Here is a 22,195-nt window from a genome sequence, read left to right as displayed (position 1 = left end):
TATACTTTTTACACAACTATAGCAAATACTTTACCCACAATATTGATAATATATTGCATGAATACATATACTGTTTATACATATTGCATGCAACGTGTTTTTCTCAAATGTAAATTAGGTTATGGTACAGTTGCCTGTTTTGCCATCTGTTATGAAATAGTTACATATCAATAGTTGGGGAAAGTCCTAACTGAACAAAACACATCACAGTGGCTAGACGCAGAGCCCTCTACCCAGACGATGTTGACTATTTTGGCATCCAATCAGATGTTAATACCGACTGACCCCCTACTATGATTGACAGGCCATTTGGCCAATGCTGTTTCCAAGTTTGTGTCAAGGAGGTGTTTCCAGGAAGAATCGTTTGATTTCCCTGTAATGGCGGACCACGGAGACGGTGAAAGTATTGGGTTTAACGACAACAGGTGAGGTTATAGCGAATAAACCCAAGTGATCGATATTTGTGATAAATAATGTTTTCTGCGGTTGTTAACTTGACATTATTGTGAGACTGAACTCCCAATGATTTGTTACATGCGCTCGCGAGGACATTCGTTGCTGCCGCTGACTGTTCAATGTGGCCACGCTAGTTAGTTGCTAACATTAGCCTCGTAACGTTAGCTACAACCTGACTCATCGTATATTTTGCTAAAAGGTGATGCTATTCGTCGAGTTAAGCAAAGCAGTTTCAACATAAACTACTTAATAGCTACTTAGACACGGACGATTGTTTCTGAAATGGTCCGTTAGCGTTAGCTGGGCGTGCAGACTGCGCGTCGATTTGAATGGCATAACATTAGCCAACGTTAGTTAGCCTAGAGTAGCTACATTAGCTAACTGGTCAGCATACACATTCACTAGTTACTGTTCATTGGCCTGCGGATTACCAGTTTAACCAGTGAAACTGTCAAATTTAGCGACAGTCACTGCGTCGTTTGATGCCATCAAGCGATGAATCGCTAGCTTGACCGCGCAACGTAAGTAATACGCTAGCTACTATAGTTAGCTAGCTTGATAACATGAGTGAATATTTTGAGGCGCTAGTCTGTTGCTACAAACAGTAACCTGAACATGGGTAGGAAAGCTAGCGAGTAAAATGTTGTGTTGATTTTGATTTGGTTCATGAGCCAGGTCCATTTGGTTTGTTTCCAGGATGACGCAGCAGACGTTGCGTTTCCGCGGCCCTGCTCCTCCTCCAACCCCAGTGATGCGTGGTCCACCCCCACTTCTCAGACCCCCGCCTCCCCCTTTCGGTATGATGAGAGGGCCTCCACCAAGGGGGCCACCATTCGGGCGTCCACCTTTTGACCCCAGCATGCCACCCATCCCCCCACCAGGAGGCATGCCCCCGCCTCTCGGACCCCCTCACCTACAGGTACACATGCCAGTGATGCAAGGATATTTTTAGAATTTAGACCATCCATCTATTCTAAAGTATGACTGCTGCACTTTTGGTCTGTCAGAGCTCGGAATGCATTAAGAGCCAGAACATCAGACTGCATAGTTAGTATAAAAGGCTTGAAATTGGAATGCATTTGTTTTTGTTTTTCAGAGACCTCCTTTCATGCCCCCTCCAATGGGCAGCATGCCCCCACCCCCAGGAATGCTATTCCCCCCTGGAATGCCCCCAGTTCCAGGAGCTGGAGCCCCTACTCTGCCCCTTGCTGAGGAGATCTGGGTGGAGAACAAGACACCGGAGGGAAAAGTAAAGAATGTCCTTTTACATTGGGCTGTTACATAGTTCTGTAATATTTCAACCTACCGGAATTAATATTTTCCTGTGTTTCCCTCATAAGTTATAGGTGGGTTGGTTGTTTAGCAACACAACTGACGCATGCACAACTATGGGGTAAAACAGACAGGGTTGGCTTAGATTGTTGACATGTAAACTATATTTGTTTATTGAAAACATAAATACATTTTAATTTCTCTCAAATATATTGTGACAGTTGTTTATTAGCTTGTGAATTTTAGCCATATTAGCATAGACGTGACATCAGTCAAAACACCTCCAAACAAGGCATGGTATCAAGAACAAGATAACACTAGCTGAAATGAGCCACCTGCGATTCCCCACATGGCAGCTTCTTGTCGTTGTTGCTAGCGGTCTGGCCATCCCTGAATCAAAACGCCACACAGACTTCTGCCCCATTGAAGTGTGCACATTGTTTTCGTGACGTTGTAAACCAACCCGTCTATCTCCCCCTACCCTTCACCCTAGGCGTACTACTACAATGCCAGGACTCGAGAGTCAGCCTGGAGCAAACCTGAGGGGGTGAAGGTGATCCAGCAGTCAGAGCTCAACCCTGTTATGGTGACCCCGGTGGGGACGGGAGCCTCCTCCAGTAGCATCACATCAGTCAGCACTACAGCTGCTATACCCTCCCCAGTGTCCACACAGGCCCCCGCTCCATCCAGCACCATGACCACCAGCCCAGACTCCAACACCACCACCACCTCTGTGTCCCAGACCATTGCTAGTGAGTACATACAGTGCCTTGCAAAAGTTTTCATCCACCTTGGTGTTTTTCATACTTTTTTTGTATTACAACCTTTAATTTAAAAATATTTTCATTTGGATGTCATGTAATGGACATACACAAAATAGTCCAAACTGGTGACGTGAGATGGAAAAAAAATAACTTGTTTAAAAAATAAAAAAAATAAAAAATGGAAAAGTTGTGCGTGCATATGTATTTACCCCCTTTGCTATGAAGCCCCTAAATAAGATCTGGTGCAACCAATTACCTTCAGAAGTCGTGTAATTAGTTAAATAAAGTCCACCTATGCAATCTAAGTGTCACATGATCCGAGTGTATATACACATGTTCTGAAAGGCCCCAGAGTCTGCACCACCACAAAGACCAAGGAGCTCTCCAAACAGGTCAGGGACAAAGTTGTGGAGAAGTACAGATCAGGGTTGGGTTATAAAAAAACATCAGAAACTTTGAACATCCTACAGAGCACCATTAAATCCATTATTAAAAATGGAAAGAATATGGCACCACAACAAACCTGCCAAGAGAGGGCTGCCCACAAACTCACGGACCAGGCAAGGAGGGAATTAATCAGAGAGGCAGCAAAGAGACCAAAGATAACCCTGAAGGAACTCCAATCTCCGCTGTGGAGCTTTGCAGAATCTGTACATTTTACAGATTCTCTTTACAGAAGAGTGGTCAGAAAAAAGCCATTGCTTAAAGAAAAAAATAAGCGAACACGTTCGCCAAAAGGCATTTGGGAGACTCTCCAAACATATGGACGAAGGTACTCTGGTCAGATGAGCTTTTTGACCATCAAGGAAAACGCTATATCTGGCGCAAACCCAACACCTCATCACCCCGAGAACACAATCCCCACAGTGAAGCATGGTGGGGATGTTTTTCATCGACAGGGACTGGGAAACTGGTCAGAATTGAAGGATTGATGGATGGTGCTAAATACAAGGATATTCTTGAGGGGAATCTGTTTCAGTCCTCCAGAGATTTGAGACTGGGTCAGAGGTTCACCTTCCAGCAGGTCAATGACCCTAAGCATACTGCTAAAGCAACACTTGAGTGGTTTAAGGGGAAATATTTCAATGTCTTGGGATGGCCTAGGCAAAGCCCAGACCTCAGTCCAATTGAGAATCTGTTGTATCACTTGAAGATTTCTGCACACCAGCGGAACCCATCCAACTTGAACACGCTGGAACAGTTTTGCCTTGAAAAATTGGCAAAAATCCCAGTGGCTAGATGTGCCAAGCTTATAGAGAGACATACCCCAAGAGACTTGCAGCTGTAATTGCTGCAAAAGGTGCCTCTACAAAGTATTGACTTGAGGGGGTGAATAGTTATGCATGCTCAAGTTCAGTTGTTTTGTGATATTTGTTTGTTTCAAACACAGAAATATTTTGCATATTCAAAGTTGTAGGCATGTTGTGAAAAATCAAATGATACAAACCCCCCAAAAAATACATTTTACAGGTTGTAAGGCAACAAAATAGAAAAATCCCCAGGGGGTGAATACTTTCGCAAGCCACTGTAAATGGGAGAGGGACATCTGGCTCCCATCAAAGTTTTTGGCATGTCTGACCTTTTGTATGATGAGAAATCCTGATTTGGTGAAGTTCACAAAGTTGATAATGGGTTGTTTTCTGCTTGTTTATGGTTGGTTGTACTACATGACCAGACTGTGTTGCAACTGTCTGCTGGTCTTTGTCCAGTTTCTGCTGCTACAGATCTGCAGCCTGTGGCCTCCGTCCCCTCCAGTGTTGCGGTGACCATCAGTGTAGCCACCGTGCCAGCCTCCGTGACACCAGTCCAGACCATGTCCCTGCTGCCCCAGAGTCTCCCGACTGGCCTGCCCCACCACGCCATGTCCCAGCCTCACACGGCCACTATCCCAGGCTTCCCCCCAGGGGTTATGCACCCCTTCAGATTGCCTCTACCAGGCATGCACATCCCACTGCCCGGTAAGACATAAGCTCCCTCATCCCAAACCCTCCGCTCTCTACCCACTTTTAACAGTACTGCCTCTTCACCCCTTTCCATACTCTGTCATGTGTCATCTCTTCATTTGTTTGTCATAATGTTAGGTCTCCTATTTTCATCTTCTGGTAAAGCAATAGGTTAAACAATTATTGTAGAATGGTCCTGGTCAAGGCTGGAGTAAACAATTGGGCAAATAAATTCAACTTGTTTCTACTTAGTTTTTTATGATTCTTAACTTTTCCACTGGCACTTAAAATTAGGGCCACGTTCGAATGGAATTCTCAAATTCAAGCTGGGTTGAGGGAAACCCAGGCCAGTGCAGCCCAGTTTCACAACTGGTGCCAGCTCGATTAGAACTCTGGCTGGTAATTCTGTTAATATGCAATCACCAAACTGATCACTGCTGGCTGCTGATATGTTTAGCTAGCTTGTCTGGGCTCCTTGCTCTTAGCTAGCACATTGACTACTGCAGAACTGCTTGTCTGACATTACACGAATTTCCACCATAGCTGGATCCTTCATTCATTTTTGCACTACACAAACTTTTGAACAGTCAGCCCTCAAATGCTAGCTACCTAACGTTAGCCAGTAAATCAGTTGAAACAAGCTAGCTAATGTGCGCCAGCAGCAGATTTTTGCTGGTCAGGTCGTTTTGAGAGCTAGCAAGCTACATCATATCAAACATGTCGGTTGGTTTGCTTGGTTAGCTAGCTAGCAAATAGTCAATGCCATGATAAGCAATGTAGGATTTAAGCTATCTCGCCTGTTATGCTGGCATCGACGCTAACCGCTTAGCTAGCTAACTGACGTAAGTCTGGCTGGTACTGATAGGACTATGTGATAACGTTAGTTATTGCATGGTGAGGGTGATTTAAATTATTCAACATCTTGCTAGTTAGCAACATTGGCAAAGCCAGTTGCAGTCACATTGGCTACCTAACAACATGACATTTCTCATTTCTGGAAGCAGTGGAAATGCAATTTCAGCTAGCCAAACAAAGAAAGCCCAATCTGGGTTGACTTCAAAGTGCCAATGAAAATTCCACATTCAACTCTTAGCATTTTACACTGTAAAATGCAAACGCAACATGTAAAGTGTTGCTCCCATGTGTTTCATGAGCTGAAATAAAAGATCCCAGAAATGTTCCATATGCACAAAAGGCTTTTTTGTTGTTGCTCAAATTGGTTTGCATCCCTGTTTAGTGAGCATTTATCCTCTGTCACAATCATCCACCTGACAGGTGAAGCTGATTTTAAACAGCATGATCATTACACAGGTGCACTGTGTGCTGGGTACAATAAAAGGCCACTAAAATGTGCAGTTTTGTCACATAACACAATGCAACAGATATCTCAAGTTGTGGGAGCGTGCAAATGTCATGCTGACCGCAGGAATGTCCACCGGCGCTGTAGCCAGAGAATTGAATGTTAATTTCTCTACCATAAGCCATCTCCAATGTTTTAGAGAATTTGGCAGTGCCTCACAACCGCAGACCACATACGGTGTCGTGTGGGCGAGCGGTTTGCTTATGTCAACGTTGTGAACAGAGTGCCCCATGGTGGCGGTGGGGTTATGGTATGGGCAGGCATAAGCTGCGGACAACAAACACAATTGCATTTTATCAATGGCAATTTGAATGCCTGGAGATACCTGGACAAGATCCTGAGGTCCATTGTCGTGCCATTCATACGCTGCCATCACCTCATGTTTCAGCATGATAACGCACAGCCCCATGTCGCAAGGATCTGTACACAATTCCTGAAAGCTGAATATGTCCCAGTTCTTCCTTGACCTGCATACTCGCAAGATATTTCACCCATTTAGTATGTTTGGGATGCTCTGGTTTGACGTGTACTTCAGCATGTTCCGGTTCCCTCCAATATCCAGCATCTTTGCACAGCCATTGAAGAGTGGGACAAACATTCCACAGTCAACAGCCTGATGAAGTCTATGTGATGGAGATGTCGAGCTACATGAGACATATGGTGGTCACACCAGATACTGACTGGTTTTGTGGTCCTTTTAAAAAAAATACACTTTATTATTTTTTATTTTTTTAAGGTACCAACCGATGCATATCTGTATTCAGTCATGTGAAATCCAAAGATTAGGGCAGAGTGAATTTATTTCAATTGACTGATTTCCTTATATGAACTGTAATTCAGTAAAGTCTTTGAAATTGTTGCAGGTTGCGTTTTTTCCCCCCAGTTTTTTTCTTGCACTAATTATTGCAGAAACAAGTCCCTTTCAGTCCTGTAAATGTCAGCATTGCCCAAGACGCAAGGCGTCTAGAGAAAACAAATGCAGAAGCAAATTCGAAGGCTTTTGACATACTGCCTTATAAGGAAAGGGGGTGTTAATTTTAGATGACTTAATCTACTTTCCTGAATTTAAATAAATAAATAAAAATGTTCAATACTCTCTCCATTTACATGACCAAATTGTTCTTCCATATTGTTGTTTCCAGGATGAGAATACTAATGTGGTTTTATCAAAGTGATATTATAGTTGTGGGCCTAGTTTTGTATATGTGTTGTGTCAATAGCTGTCTGCCTTGCCCTGGCAGCTGGCACCTTCTCCTGTGTCCCATCAACATGCTTGCTTGTCCGTTCTTGCAGGTGTAGCAATGATGCAGATAGTAGGCGCTCCCTATATAAAGACAGTCTCCCCCAACAATAACGGTAATTCTTTCAAACGTCTCCAGTCAGCATTTTGTTAGGTGGCATGTTAGTGGTGTGTTGTGAAAATTATGCTTCTTATTTTTTGCCGCTTAGGCACCGCTAAACAATGTGAAAGTATTACTATCTTTTTCCTTTATATTTCCTCAACATTGGTGATTTAGACATTTTAGGACATTCTTTCTTGTTTAAACTATACAGTTCTGATGCTTTCCCCCCCCGAACAGAGACATCTCTGCCCTTGTAATTATGATAAACAACCATTTTATTTTTGGCATCAGTGTGACGTCTTGTTGGACGTAACCGCGTTGTAGACTTGCATCAGTAATGTCACTGTTATTCTGTTGGTTTTAGGTAGGCTACTTTAGCAGGGTAACATTTTTAAGAGCGGAGTGGTCATTGATTTTGTAGACAGTGACAAAGGAGTATTGGACCTTGTTTTGACAGGCACCCTTATTTTCCATTCAGTAGAGGATAATCACATTAATGTTGTATTTTCATTTGATAATCATTTTCTTGTTGTGGCATGCCTTTTGTGTGTTTTTGTTAACATCTCAGTGGCTCAGTTTAGATGTTACCTGTGTGACTAACCAGGGGAAGGCCAATTTCTTTCCAGTGTGGGGAATTAGGTGTAAATGTTTCGCGTAAGACCTTTCTATATTTCAGGTGAATTCTTATATTATATACACAACCGGTCAAATGTTTTAGAACACCTACTTATTCAATGGTTTTTCTTTTCTTTTTACTATTTTATACGTTGTAGAATAATGGTGAAAACATCAACTATGAAATATCACATATGGAATCATGTAGTAACCAAAAGTGTTAAACATATCAAATGTTTTTTTATTTAAAAAAAATACTTTTTAAAGATTCTTCAAATAGCCACCCTTTGCCTTGATGACCGCTTTGCACACTCTTGGCTTTCTCTCAACTAGCTTCACCTGGAATACTTTTCCAACAGTCTTGAAGGTGTTCCCACTTATGCTGAGCACTTGTTGGCTGCTTAAATAAATTAATCACTGCCACTAGCAAAGCACCCCACACCATAACACCACCTACTCCATGCTTTACGATGGGAAACACACACCTGTTCACCCTGTTCACCCACACCGCATCTCACAAAGAGGCTGGAACCAAAAATCTCTGATTTGGACTCCAGACCAAAGGACAGATTTACACTGGTCTAATGTCCATTGCTTGTGTTTCTTTGCCCAAGCAAGTCTCTTCTTATTGGTGTCCTTTAGTAGTGGTTTCTTTGCAGCAATTTGACCATAAAGGACTGAATCCATACAGTCTCCTCTGAACAGTTGATGTGTCTTACTTGAACTCTGTGACACCTGCAATTTTTGAGGCTGGTAACTTTATTGAACTTTTCCTCTGCAGCAGAGGTAACTCTGGGTCTTCCATTCCTGTGGCGGTCCTCATGAGAGCCAGTTTTATCATAGCGCTTGCGACTGCACTTGGTATTATCCGGATTGACTGACCTTCATGTCTTAAAGTAATGATGGACTGTTGTTTCTCTTTGCTTATTTGAGCTATTATTGCTGTAATTTGGACTTAGGGCTATCTTCTGCATACCCCCTTACCTTTTCACAACGCAACTGATTGGCTCAAATGAATTAATTTCCTTAGCTTTTAACAAGGCACACCTGTTAATTGAAATGCATTGCATGTGTCTACCTCATGAAGCTGGTTGAGAGCCTGCCAACTGTGTGCAAGGCAAAAGGTGTCTATTTGAAGAATCTCAAATATATATTTGTTTGGTTACTACATGATTCTGTTATTTCATACTTTTGTTGTCTTCACTATTATTCTACAATGTAAAAAAAAAAAATTAAGAGAAACCCTTGAATGAGAAGATGTTCTAAAACTTTTGACTGGTAGTGCACATCAATATATTTTAGGAATAAGAGGCACTCGCAAAGATGTCATCAACCTCTGCTACTACCCATCCCATGGTGTATGTTTGGTGTTGATTAGATGTGCAATAGATTGGGGTTAGGAGTTTATCAGAGCTGAATGTCTTAAGAAGTAGTCTGTGTATTTCACCTTCTACAGGTATGCTGCCCGGCATGGCCCCTCCCCTTGTTCCCATGATGCACCACCCCCAATTGGCCCTGGCGGCGCCCACCTTGGCAGGCCTCCAACTCCCAGAGTGGTCCGAGTACAAAACGGCCGATGGGAAAACCTACTACTACAACAACCGCACACTAGAGTCCACCTGGGACAAGCCCCAGGAACTACGGGAGAAAGGTTGGTCTATTTAAAGCTTGGGTCTCTACAGCCAGCTATCATTCTTCCTGGACTGGTTAGGGATAGTGAAACTGGTTAGTGAAATATTGATGATGGCGCCGACGGAGATGGCAGCATCGCGACTAGCTCTTAGGAAACATTTTGATACACCCGCAATAACATCAGCTAATCACGTGTATGGGACCAATAAAATTTGATGTTTAACTGTTGCATGTCTAATGTGTGTGAGTTTCTCCTGTAGAGAGGGAGGCAGAGAAGGCCAAGGAGAGGCAGCAGGCCCTGGAGGAGGAGGCCATGGAGATGGAGGACGAGGAGCCCAAAATAGAACCCCCTAATGAGATGAAAGAGGTAAGAGGAGAGCTGGCGCGGTCTCCTAGTCAGAAAGTTGGCATCAAACGTTCAACAGCCTTTTTTATTTTTAATTTTTTACATCCGCAGCATTACATGTTAAAATTTGATAGGGTGGATCATTTGAAGAATACTCTTTTAACGGTTGTATTCCTTTCATTGAGGAGGTTAAGGAGGAAGAGATGACTGAAGAGGAGAAGACTGCACAGAAAGCCAAGCCAGTGGCCACTAACCCTATCCCTGGCACTCCCTGGTATGTACCCACTGATGGTGATGGAGCCATGTGCTGTTGTATGAGGCTGAACTTGAATCACTCTCCTGCCCATGTGCCCTATTGAACATGTGTAGGTGTATTGTGTGGACCGGTGACGAGCGTGTTTTCTACTACAATCCCACCACGCGTCTCTCCATGTGGGACCGGCCAGATGAGCTAGTGGGGCGGGCCGACGTTGACAAGAATATCCAGGAACCACCTCACAAAAGAGGCCTGGAGGACGCCACCAAGAAGCTGGGTACGAACACGCACACCCCCAAAAAATGTTTGATTTTAGGAGAAGGTGGGATTCCAATTTATATTCAAGTGTATATACAGTTTACCCAATAGCTTTTTTTAAATTTCTTTTTTTAAAACCAGTTTTACCAACTTTATGTAATCTATTTTACGAGCTGAACGGCACTGTTAGCAGAAGTTTAATTTCCAAGCGGTCAAGAACATTTGTTTTTGAGACGGGATATCACCAAAGCTGTGTTGTGTTCATTAGTTACAGAGAGGTCCGAAATTGACACCCTTGATAAAGATGAGCAGAAATGAATGCTGGCAAATAAATAATTCATATACTGAGCTAAATTGTACGTTCCAAAAATTGCACAGAGAAAGAGATTTTGTTGAACAAATAAATTCATATATAGATCAAAATTGACACCCCTGTTTTCAATACCTTTTAATACGTCACCCTGCGAGGATAGCGACACTGAGGCTTTTTCTAAAATGTTTTATGAGTTAGAGAACACATTGGGAGGGATCTTTGCCCCTTCAGCCATACAGAGTCCTTCCAGATCCTTGATATCCATAGTCTGCGCTTATAAACTGCCCTCTTCCATTCAAACCACAGGTTTTCAATCGGTTTGAAGTCCGGAGACTGCTAGCCATTGCAAAATGTTGATTTTTGTGGCCAATAAACCATTCCTTTGTGTTTTTTTTTTTATATGTGGTTGTTGTTATTGTCTTGCTGGAAGATCCACTTGTGGCTAAGTTTCAGCCCCGTAAGGGGACGCAACCAGATATCCCCCTTAAATGTCCTGGATAAAGTTCTATCAGGGTCCAGACACTACTTTTGCAATATCACTTTGTTTTCGAGAAACTTACCCCACCCAGCGAGTGACTTCCTCGCTTTCGAATAAGATTGTAAACGTAACAAAATGTGAAAAAAGTCAAGGGGTCTGAATACTTTCTGAAGGACACTGTGTGTTTGTGTGTGTGTGATATGTCACCTACACACAGTGCCTTCGGAAAATATTCAGACCTCTTGACTTTTTACATATTTTGTTACGTTACAGCCTTATTCTAAAATGGGGAAAAAAAGATCCTCAGCAGTCTACACAAAATACCCCATAAAGACAAATCGATAAGTTTTGATTTTTTTTGTTGCCAAATAAGATACCTTATTTACATATGTGACTCAATTGAGCTCAGGTGCATCCTGTTTCCATTGATCATCCTTGATGTTTTTACAACTTGATTGGAGTCCACCTGTGGTAAATTCAATTGATTAGACATGATTTGGAACTAAGCCATGAGGTCCAAGGAATTGTCCGTAGAGCTCCGAGACAGGATTGTGTCGAGTCACAGATCTGTGACGGGGGAAGGGTACCAAAACATGTTTGACGCATTGAAGGTCCACAAGAACACAGTGGTCTCCATCATTCTTAAATGGAAGACGTTTGGAACCATAAAGGCACTTCCTAAAGCTGGCCACCCGGCCAAACAGAGCAATCGGGGGAGAAGGACCTTGGTCTGGGAAGTGACCAAGGACCCAATGGTAAATCTGACAGAGCTCTAGAGTTCTTCTGTGGAGATCGAAGAATCTTCCAGATGGACACTTATGGTAGTGGCCAGATGGAAGCCACTCCTTAGTAAAAGGCACATGACAGCCTGCTTGGAGTTTTCCAAAAGGCACCTAAACATTCTGACCATGAGAAACAAGATTCTCTGGTCTGATGAAACCAAGATTGAACTCTTTATTCTAAATGCCCAGCGTCACGTCTGGAGGAAACCTGGCACCATCCATATGATGAACCATGGTGGTGGCAGCATCATGCTGTGGTGATGTTTTTCAGCAGCAGGGACTTGGGAGACTAGTCAGGATCGAGGGAAAGATGATTGGAGCAAAGTACAGAGATCCTTGATGAAAACCTGCCCCAGAGTGCTCAGGACTTCAGACTGGGGTGAAGGTTCCACTTCCAACAGGACAACGACCCTAAACACACAGCCAAGACAACACAGGAGTTGCTTTGGGACAAGTCTCTGGATGTCCTTAAGTGACCCAGACTTGAACCCGATCTAACATCTCTGGAGAGACCTGAAAATAGCTGTGCAGCAACTCTCCCCATCCAACATGACAGAGCTTGAGAGGATCTGCAGAGAAGAATTGGAGAAACTCTCCAAATACAGGTGTGCCAAGCTTGTAGCGCTGCCAAAGGTGCTTCAACAAAGGACTAAGGGTCTGAATACTTGAGACGGCAAAACACCACTCTCAACGTCAACAGTGAAGAGAGAATGATGGGATGATGGCCTTCAAGGTAGAGTTCCTCCCTCCAGTGTCTGTTCTTTTGCTCATCTCAATATTATTTTTATTGGCCATTTTTATTGGCTTTTTCTTTGCCCCTTCACTGTTGATGTTGAGACTGGTGTTTTGTGGGTACTATTTAATGAAGCTGCCAGTTGAGGACTTGTGAGGCGTCTGTTTCTCAAACTAAACACTCTAAAGTACTTGTCCTCTTGCTCAGTTGTGCACTGGGGCCTCCCACTCCTCTTTCTATTCTGGTTAGAGCCTGTTTGCGCTGTTCTGTGAAGGGCATAGTACACAGTGATGTATGATATATTCAGTTTCTTGGCAATTTCTCGCATGGAATTGCCTTAATTTCTCAGAACAAGAATAGACTGACTAGTTTCAGAAGAAAGGCTTTGTTTCTGGCCATTTTGAGCCTGTAATCGAACCCACAAATGCTGATGCATTAGTCTAAAGAAGGCCAGTTTTTTTTTTTTGCTGCGTTAATCAGCACAACAGTTTTCAGCTGTGCTAACCTAATTGCAAAAGAGTTTTCTAATGATCAATTAGCCTTGTTAAAATGATAAACTTGGATTAACTAACCCAACATGACATTGGAACACAGAAGTGATGGTTGCTTATAATGGGCCTATGTACATATACCATAAAACATCGCCATTTCCAGCTACAATTGTCATTTACACCATTACTTTAATTGACAAAAATGTTGATTTTCTTTTTAAAAAACAATGAATTTTCTAAGTGACCCTAAACTTTTGAACGGTAGTGTGTATATAAACTCAGCAAAAAAAGAAACGTCCCCTTTTCAGGACCCTGTCTTTAAAATATCATTTGTAAAAATCCAAATAACTTCACAGATCTTCATTGGAAAGGGTTTAAACACTGTTTCCTGTGCTTGAACCATAATTAATGAACATGCACCTGTGGAACGGTCGTTAAGACACTAACAGCTTACAGATGTAGGCAATTAAGGTCACAATTATGAGAACTTAGGACACTAATGAGGCCTTTCTACTGACTCTGAAAAACACCAAAAGAAAGATGCCCAGGGTCCCTGCTCATCTGCTTGAATGTGCCTTAGGCATGCTGCAAGGAGGCATGAGGACTGCAGATGTGGCCAGGGCAATAAATTGCAATGTCTGTACTGTGAGATACCTAAGACAGTGCTACAGGGAGACAGGAAGGACATCTGATTTGTCCTCGCAGTGGCAGACCACGTGTAACAACACCTGCACAGGATCGGTACATCCGAACATCACACCTGCGGAACAGGAACAGGATGGCAACAACTGCCCGAGTTACACCAGGAACGCACAATCCTTCCTTCAGTGCTCAGACTGTCCGCAATAGGCTGAGGCTGGACTGAGGGCTTGTAGGCCTGTTGTAAGGCAGGTCCTCACCAGACATCACCGGCAACAACATCGCCTATGGGCACAAACCCACCGTTGCTGGACCAGACAGGACTGGCAAAAAGTGCTCTAAACTGACGAGTCGTGGTTTTGTCTCACATCGGGTGATGGTCGGATTCGCGTTTATTGACGAAGGAATGATCGTTACACCGAGGCCTGTACTCTGGAGCGGGATCAATTTTGGAGGTGGATGGTCTGTCAAGGTCTGTGGTGGTGTGTCACAGCATCATCGGACTGAGCTTGTTGTCATTGCAGGCAATGTCAACGCTGTGCGTTACAGGGAAGACATCCTCCTCCCTCATGTGGTACCCTTCCTGCAGGCTCCCCCTGACATGACCCTCCAGCATGACAATGCCACCAGCAATACTGCTCGTTCTGTGTGTGTTTTACTGCAAGACAGGAATGTCAGTGTTCTGCCATGGCCAGCGAAGAGCCCAGCTCTCAATCCCATTGAGCACGTCTGGGACCTGTTTGATCGGAGGGTTAGGGCTAGGGCCATTCCCCCCAGAAATGTCCGGGAACTGCTGAGTTTGTGTCTGTGTGACACAGGGAATAAAATACACAATGAATAACGAGTAAAAATAAGATGACTAAATGCAGGGAGTACCAGTAGGGGTACGAGGTAATTGATGTAACTGTACTACATATACAGTGGCTTGAGTAAGTATCCCCCCCCCCCCCCCCCCCCGGCATGTTTCCTATTTTGTTGCTTTACAACCTGGAATTGAAATGTATTTTTTTTGCTGGGTTTGTATCAATTTGATTTACAGAACATGCTTACTTTGAAGATGCAAAATATTTTTTATTGTACAACAGTCAAATATCACAACTGAACTTGAGCGTGCAGTATTGTTCACCCCCTCAAGTCAATACTTTGTAGAGCCACATTTTGCAGCAATTACAGCTGCAAGTCTCTTAGGGTATCTCTCTGTAGGCTTGGCACATCTAGCCACTGGGATTTTTGCCCATTCTTCAAGGCAAATCTGCTCCAGATCCTTGAAGTTGGATGGGTTCTGCTAGTGTACAGCTATATTTTAAGTCACACTACAGAGTCTCAATTGGATTGAGGTCTGGGATTTGACTGGGCCAATCCAAGACATTTAAATGTTTCCCCTTAAACCACTCGAGTGTTGCTTTAGCAGTATGCTTAGGGTCATTGTCCTGCTGGAAGGTGAACCTCCATCCCAGTCTCAAATCTCTGGAAGACTGAAACAGGCTTCTCTCAAGAATCTCCCTGGATTTAGCGCCACCCATCATTCCTTCAATTCTGACCTGTTTCCCAGTCCCTGCCAACATTTTTAATAATGGATTTAATGGTGCTCCGTGGGATGTTCAAAGTTTGATTACTTTTTTTTATAACCCAACCCTGATCTGTACTTCTCCACAACTTTGTCCCTGACCTGTTTGGCGAGCTCCTTGGTCTTCGAGGTGCCCCTTGCTTAGTGGTGTTGCAGACTCTGAGGCCTTTCAGAACGTGTGTGTGTGTGTCTGCGAGCGCACACGGAAATCCACAAAGAAATTGTTAATTGTCCTAAACAATCTAAATTCATCTGTCTCTGGAAACCCATTGAAAACTTGTGGTTTGAATTGAAGAGGGCAGTCCATAAGCGCAGATCAAGGATGTGGTAAGATTCTGTGTGGGAGAATGGTCTAAGATACCTCAGTGTTCTCCCACTCATAAAACATCTTAGAAAAAGGCTCTGTGCTTGTTTCCTTGCAAGGTGAGGTATTGAAAACGGGTGTTCGTCATTTTTTACCCTACCTTTTTGAGGGGAGAAAAGTATTACTTTTTAAACAATCGTTTTCTGAGCAATTGTATTAGTATAAAATGTTTTAGAATTCAATATAGCTCAGTATTTTAATATATTTTATACTGTAATTTCTGTCCATTTTTTTTTATCAAGGGTGTCAATAATTTGACCCCACTGTATGTCCTAGCTAATTTAACTAGATGCATTACAAGGTCCAAAACATTTTTTCCATAAAATTGCTGACAATAGCCCTAGCAATTCTCTTGACAATGAATTATTACCCAAGATTCCATAATCTTCACAGCCCTACTCTCATTATGCCTCTGTGGGTTTTCATGAGGATGGCCTCATTTATAATGTTACACAGCTGTCTTATCAATTATCGTTCCCTCAGGAATCAGCAAAGAGGAGCTGGAGGCGGCAGCAGAGGAAGCTCTGGAGGATGAGCCTGTGAAGGCCAAGAAGAGGAAGTAAGTCCACAGTCCACTTCTCCATCCAAGGGCCCAACACAGGGGCCAATAGCAGCATGAGGAGGCACTCAGTCATTCTTCCTCTTGTCTAAACAGATAAAACAGCATGTACAAATTCAAATAAACCTATAATGTACTCTGGCTAAAAATCTAAATTGTTAGTTGAAGGTTTTTTTTGTGTTTTTTTTTTTTTTTTTTTTTGTCATCAAACCCTAAATTGCTTGATTTGGATATTTTTCTGTGGGGGTGGAGGGACTGACTATTTTGGTGGGAAGTAGTCTTTGACCCAGCTTGCACTGCCTTAGTAAAGCCTGATTTATGTCTTCACTGGGTCTGTTGAAGTGGTGAATCAATGGTCACTGTCCAGGTTACCCAATCAGTCACTGTTTCCCATCAGTGCCCTCCAAGCCTGCCTCTCCCTGCTACCCCAAACACTGGTCCAGTTGCACACGAGACTATTGTTCAGGGAAAAGGCCTGTAGAACACATGATGCCAACATGGGCCTCCAAGGTAACCACCTTGCTTCTAAAACTACTGCTTTAGGAACCCCAATGAAACAGCAAATTAAGACATTCACCTCACTGCCCTGTCCTGCCCTAGCTTTATGTGATTGTGGAACATGGAATCCCAAGTTCATGACAATGAATATCAGTGGTCATGTATTTGACAAATCCTGCCACCTCCAAACCTGTAAGACCTACGCAAAGCCTACCGTATATAATTTGGACTTCTCTTTTGTTAGAGATGGCCAGTGATTGAACAGTCAAGTATAGTGCACCTCCACTATTTCTTCGTCATACCACCTGGATAGAGCAGAACATATCGTTTCCCTATTTAAAGAACTTAAGTTGCACCCCAGTCCAGCCCCGTAAACTCCCTATCTATCATCAAATGTATGTATAAAGCCCTTTTTTTTTTTTTTACATCAGCAGATAGCTCTCCCCTGTCCCCGTGTGCCTGGTCCCTGACGTGTTCCCTCTGCTTGCAGGAAGGAGGAAGTGATGAAAGAGGCGGACTCTGAGAAAGAGGCAGCCATGGAGGCGGAGCTGAAGGCGGCCCGAGAGCGGGCCATCGTGCCCCTGGAGAGCCGCATGACACAGTTCAGGGACATGCTGCTGAAGAGAGGGGTAAAACACTTCAATCCAACGCAATACTGTAACCAGCTCTGTAATGTTAGACACATTAATCTGAATGGAAGCCCACCAAGGTACACTCTTCAGTTAATTCTCCTTTTCCTTTTATTCCTCTCCCTCCTGCCTCTGTCTTCTCTCTAATGCTCAGCTGAATGACAAATACTTTTCTGCTTATGTTTTGCTTTGCTAATACAAAAAAAGGAATACAAAATGTTAGGTTAAAAAAATGTTACTGCAATGGTCTGATTTTTGAATTGTAATGATAGGCTATGGATTTAACATTTCACTATTTTATGCAGGGAAGACATGATTTCATAATTATCCATTTATTGGACCATTTAACGGTGACCATTTCATATCTTTCTTTTTCCGAAAATGACTCATCCATATGCTGTATAGGTGTTTCTAACTATAGCTTTTGTTCCTAGAATTCAGTTCTTGGGTTTGTCCAATACCATCCATATGTCTACAGGCCTACACTGCCTATGACAGTCGGTTAATGTTCCTTGTTTACAAACTGGCATGCAGAGTAGATAATAGCCTATATCACATTGTTATAGTCTGATCTCTAATCTGGGTTCAGCTTTCTTGTCTTCACTTTCTGTTTATGTATTACATGAACTATGTGTCAACTTTTCTGTCCTATTTGACTAAACCCAGGTGTTCAACTTCTGTTCTGCCCCAACAGAAGCTTGTTGTAACTGACGCATCCAAAGCAGCAATAAAAATACATCTAAATTGTATTGTAAACCGTATTGAACTACCCTGGCAGGGGATTTATTTGGAGCTGCCTGCCTGGTCTCTGGAGCCTTTTCCATGGGCACCACCAGGCGCGATGCAGACATTTTATTGCCTTACTCTGCTCTTATTATATTGCTCCTTTGTATGTCAGTAGTTTGAGGAGTAAAACGTGACTCATTCCGACCCTTTTAGATTCTGACGGGGGACGACCAAAGGATTATTGTTTTCCTTGAAAGCAACTAAGTTGACTGATGAGTGAACTTATGTGGATGTTGTTGAAGCCCACCTTGATTGGCCTGGCCTCATGCCCTCTTTTAACCCTGTGCCCGCAGGTCTCAGCATTCTCTACTTGGGAGAAAGAGCTGCACAAGATTGTTTTTGACCCGCGGTATCTGCTGCTCAACCCAAAAGAGAGAAAGCAGGTATTGTATACTTACAGAATCAATTAATCTATTTGGTTTTAAAAGTATAAGAACATGTTTCCTTTGCCATATTCTGTGTTATGGTAACATGAGCTATGTTTCACTTTTGGGGGAAGGTCAGAGCCCTGATATTAGGTAATGAATATCCTTAAGGGTTACCTGCCACGAATGTCTTTATTTTCGCTAACTATTGTTCCATGTGTCTGCTGGTCTTGTACAGGTGTTTGACCAGTATGTGAAGACCCGGGCTGAGGAGGAGAGGAAGGAGAAGAAGAATAAACTGATGCAGTCTAAGGACGAGTTCAGGAAGATGATGGAGGATGCTAAGCTCACCGCCAGGTCAGACCTCACTTCAAACACCCATCAGATCAAACATTGTCTTGGTATACCAGGCTGTTGCACTCATTAGTAATTTAGTGTCAAGTGTCCATTTTGCATTGTCGTTGTTTCTTGGCCAACTAAGAGTCTTTGTTTGTTTCAGGACAACGTTCAGTGAGTTTGCCTCCAAGCACGCCAAGGACCAACGGTTCAAGGCCATCGAGAAGATGAAGGACCGGGAGGCCATCTTCATTGAGTTCATGACCTCTCTCAAGAAGAAAGAGAAGGAGGACTCCAAGAACAGAGGAGAGAAGGTGAGCACTGGAAAACCCCCATGGCCCACCGAATACAGACGCCTGAGGAAATTATATGTTGGGACAAGTACCTTGCTGCCTGGGTTCTGTGCTTAGGGAAACCTGGAAGAAATACCTAAATTGTTAATTGACAACACTTAGAACAATCATTTAAGTTGTTAAATGTCTACCTGGCCAAGTGTGTGTGTGTGTTCCTCTTATAAGCCTGGTCTGCCCTCGTGTCTGTCCCAGGTGAAGCAGGACTTCTTTGAACTTCTTGGCGACCACCACCTGGATGGAGGGCAGCGCTGGAGCAAAGTGAAGGACAAGCTGGAGGGAGACCTCCGCTACAAGGCTGTGGAGAGCTCCAACACCAGAGAGGAACTCTACAAGCAGTATGTGGACAAGCAGGCCAAGGTGGGAGGAATAGCCTTGGCACCTCGCTCAGAGGCTGTCTGCAGCCCTCATTCATACACTGACTCCAGCTTTTCTGGCATCTAACCCAGCCCATAGACACAAACCTGTCACTATTCAGTGGCGTGCGGTTAGGCGCGGTTTGAGCACTTGACGTGATGGGAGTCATCTGTCATGCCGCCTGTGATGATTGCAGGTGTGTGTGTGTGTGTGTGTGTGTGTGTGTGTATATTATGATGCTGCCAGTGTGTGTGACGGTTTCTCTCTCTGCTGCCAGCACATGGACTCTGATAAGGAGAAGGAGATGGAGCGCGCCGCCAGGATAGAGGCCAGTCTGAGGGAGAGGGAGCGCGAGGTGCAGAAGGCCCGCTCTGAGCAGACCAAGGAGATCGACAGAGAACGGGAGCAGCACAAGAGGGAGGAGGCCATCCAGCACTTCAGAGCCCTCATGTCGGATATGGTGAGCTCTCTCTCTCTCACACACACACACACACACACACACACACCTGAAGTTAGTTCACTGAATAAGAAAAATAGGACTGTAATTACTAGTTTAACTTGGGTGACCTCCTGGATGTAATTTATTATTTTAACTGCATTAATGCACAGCCTTGTGCAGTGATTTATGTGGACAAAGAACTACTTGCCAGATCCTAATGCTGGGGGGGGGGGGTGTGTGTGTGTGTGTGATCAGGTGAGGTCATCTGACGCGTCGTGGTCAGACACCCGGCGTAACCTGCGTAAGGACCACCGCTGGGAGTCCGCCTCTCTGCTGGAGAGGGACGACAAGGAGAAACTGTTCAATGAACACGTGGAGACGCTCTCCAAGAAGAAGAAGGAGAACTTCAGACAGCTACTGGACGAGACAGTCATGGTGAGGGGCAACACTTTTGGGGGGGGCTGGTGTGACACTCCATTCCAGGGCATGTGCACACTGACATGGCCGCACGAAATGGGAACTCACTGCAGTCCGTCTGAACGTGCTGTTGACATAAAGGTGGCGTCGTAGACAACGGACATGCATGTCATTCAGATATGGTGTGTAATCCTGGGACAAATGACTTGATAGTAAGTGCTGTTGTTGTTCACCCAAAGATCACACTGACCACCACGTGGAAGGAGATGAAGAAGATCATCAAAGAGGACCCTCGCTGTATCAAGTTCTCCAGTAGTGACCGAGTAAGACCTCTGCTTTTCTCTTTACCTTCCTGTGTGCTGCTGTTTACTTCAGCTACCCATGTACTGAGTAAACACCAGGCAAAAAAAAACACGCTGAGGGGTTTTGTGTGTGCTTTGTTTCTCAGAAGAAACAGAGGGAGTTTGAAGACTACATCAAAGACAAGTACATCACAGCCAAAGCTGACTTCCGAACGCTTCTGAAAGAGACCAAGTTCATCACGTACAGGTGGGTGATTAAACACATGGGCTGGCTTGACATCTTTACACTCCCACCTGAGGGAATGAGGTTTCAATTGAAATGTATCATAAGTTGGTTTTACTTTTAATGGCATTTATACTTCTAATTCAGAATGGATTCTCAAAGAATTGCTTGTTTGCTATTGGGTCAGCAGGAGGCGCTATTGTTTCAGCAGGAGGCGCTATTGTTTCAACTGCACTGCCTCTTAACCCCTCCTATACTGTTGAATTGTTGTACTGTAGTCACAAGATATCGGCAAGATCCACTCTAGTCTTGTTTCTCCCAACACGTTATTTTTTTCCACTGACTGCTTCCACCCATGTTGTCCTCCTCAGGTCGCGGAAGTTGCTCCAGGAGTCTGACCAGCACCTGAAGGACGTGGAGAAGGTTCTGCAAAACGACAAGCGTTACCTGGTGCTGGACTGTGTCCCGGAGGAGAGGAGTAAACTAATCATGTTCTACATCGAGGACCTGGACCGCAGGGGTCCCCCTCCTCCCCCCACTGCCTCTGAGCCCACGCGACGCTCCACTAAGTGACCACGGAGAGTGCTAGAGAGCCAGAGCATGAACCCACCTGTCCTAGTGCAGTATTTAAAACTGTAACGTCGTAATGCCTCATCATAAACCCGGAACATCCACCCCCTGTATTTATTAAATGCAGTTCTGGGCCGTCGTGGCTCTCCCCTCCTGCCTACAGGGCCTGATGATGATATGCCCACTTCCCTGTGACCCTTAACATCTGACCTTTGGCTAAGGTCAAAGGGATAGGCATAGTAATACATCTGTGGTTTTCAATCTGCTGCAGTTGCAGAAACCTACAACATGTGCGACAATGTAAATGATCAGTTTAGCTGTTTCTGTGACTCAAGGCATTGCAGGTCTTGGTAATAACTGTTAGAGGGTGTAATTTTCATGTACCATCTCACAGTACAGTTTAAATGCTTCTCAAAGCGGTTTCATTTTGATAGGTTGCTGTTTCTGTAAATGTTTTACTGGATTAAAGGCAACCTTTTTTTGACAATCTTGTCCAATGATCTGTCAGTGTTTAATGGTTTTGTTACCAAACAATTTAGAGTAATCTATAGAGGTATCAAATGCCCTGTTTGTACCTGGAGCTAACATGTCCTGATCTCGTCCACATTCTGATTGTGTTCCCCATGGACATATGCCAAGCCTGCCAATGTCCTCAAAGGAGACATTTAAAATAATCTAACAACGCAACGTTAATGATTTTTTTTTCAGCAATTTTTACTTAGAATGACAGTCTACCCCGGCCAAACCCGGAC

The 22,195-nt window shown here is 43.8% G+C and overlaps 1 protein-coding gene across 4 annotated transcripts; it reads left to right on the top strand.

The window, feature by feature from the left end:
• Nucleotides 1-352: 352 nt before the first annotated feature.
• LOC139420825 (transcription elongation regulator 1-like) lies at nucleotides 353-21,925 on the top strand. 4 transcript variants are annotated; one of them, XM_071171146.1, is made up of 21 exons: nucleotides 354-425; nucleotides 1,153-1,375; nucleotides 1,553-1,705; nucleotides 2,222-2,480; nucleotides 4,202-4,450; nucleotides 7,089-7,151; nucleotides 9,210-9,404; nucleotides 9,646-9,752; nucleotides 9,920-10,005; nucleotides 10,101-10,264; nucleotides 16,096-16,171; nucleotides 17,160-17,298; nucleotides 18,378-18,467; nucleotides 18,688-18,806; nucleotides 18,949-19,099; nucleotides 19,331-19,495; nucleotides 19,770-19,952; nucleotides 20,187-20,366; nucleotides 20,588-20,671; nucleotides 20,797-20,897; nucleotides 21,245-21,925. In XM_071171146.1, exons 1-21 carry the CDS (start codon nucleotides 379-381, stop codon nucleotides 21,444-21,446), a joined length of 3,036 nt encoding a protein of 1,011 aa, XP_071027247.1. In that variant the 5' UTR covers nucleotides 354-378; the 3' UTR covers nucleotides 21,447-21,925. The 4 variants fall into 4 exon arrangements, with proteins under 4 accessions (XP_071027249.1, XP_071027248.1, XP_071027247.1 ...); XM_071171145.1 differs by having other exon boundaries at nucleotides 369-425; nucleotides 9,917-10,005; XM_071171148.1 differs by lacking the exon at nucleotides 7,089-7,151 and having other exon boundaries at nucleotides 353-425.
• The last annotated feature ends 270 nt before the right edge of the window (nucleotides 21,926-22,195 follow it).

Source organism: Oncorhynchus clarkii, chromosome 12 (genome assembly GCF_045791955.1).
Source record: "Oncorhynchus clarkii lewisi isolate Uvic-CL-2024 chromosome 12, UVic_Ocla_1.0, whole genome shotgun sequence".
In the NCBI taxonomy this organism is placed as follows: domain Eukaryota; kingdom Metazoa; phylum Chordata; class Actinopteri; order Salmoniformes; family Salmonidae; genus Oncorhynchus; species Oncorhynchus clarkii.
Note: the sequence above shows the minus strand (reverse complement) of the source record. Positions and strands in the feature narration are given on the sequence as shown.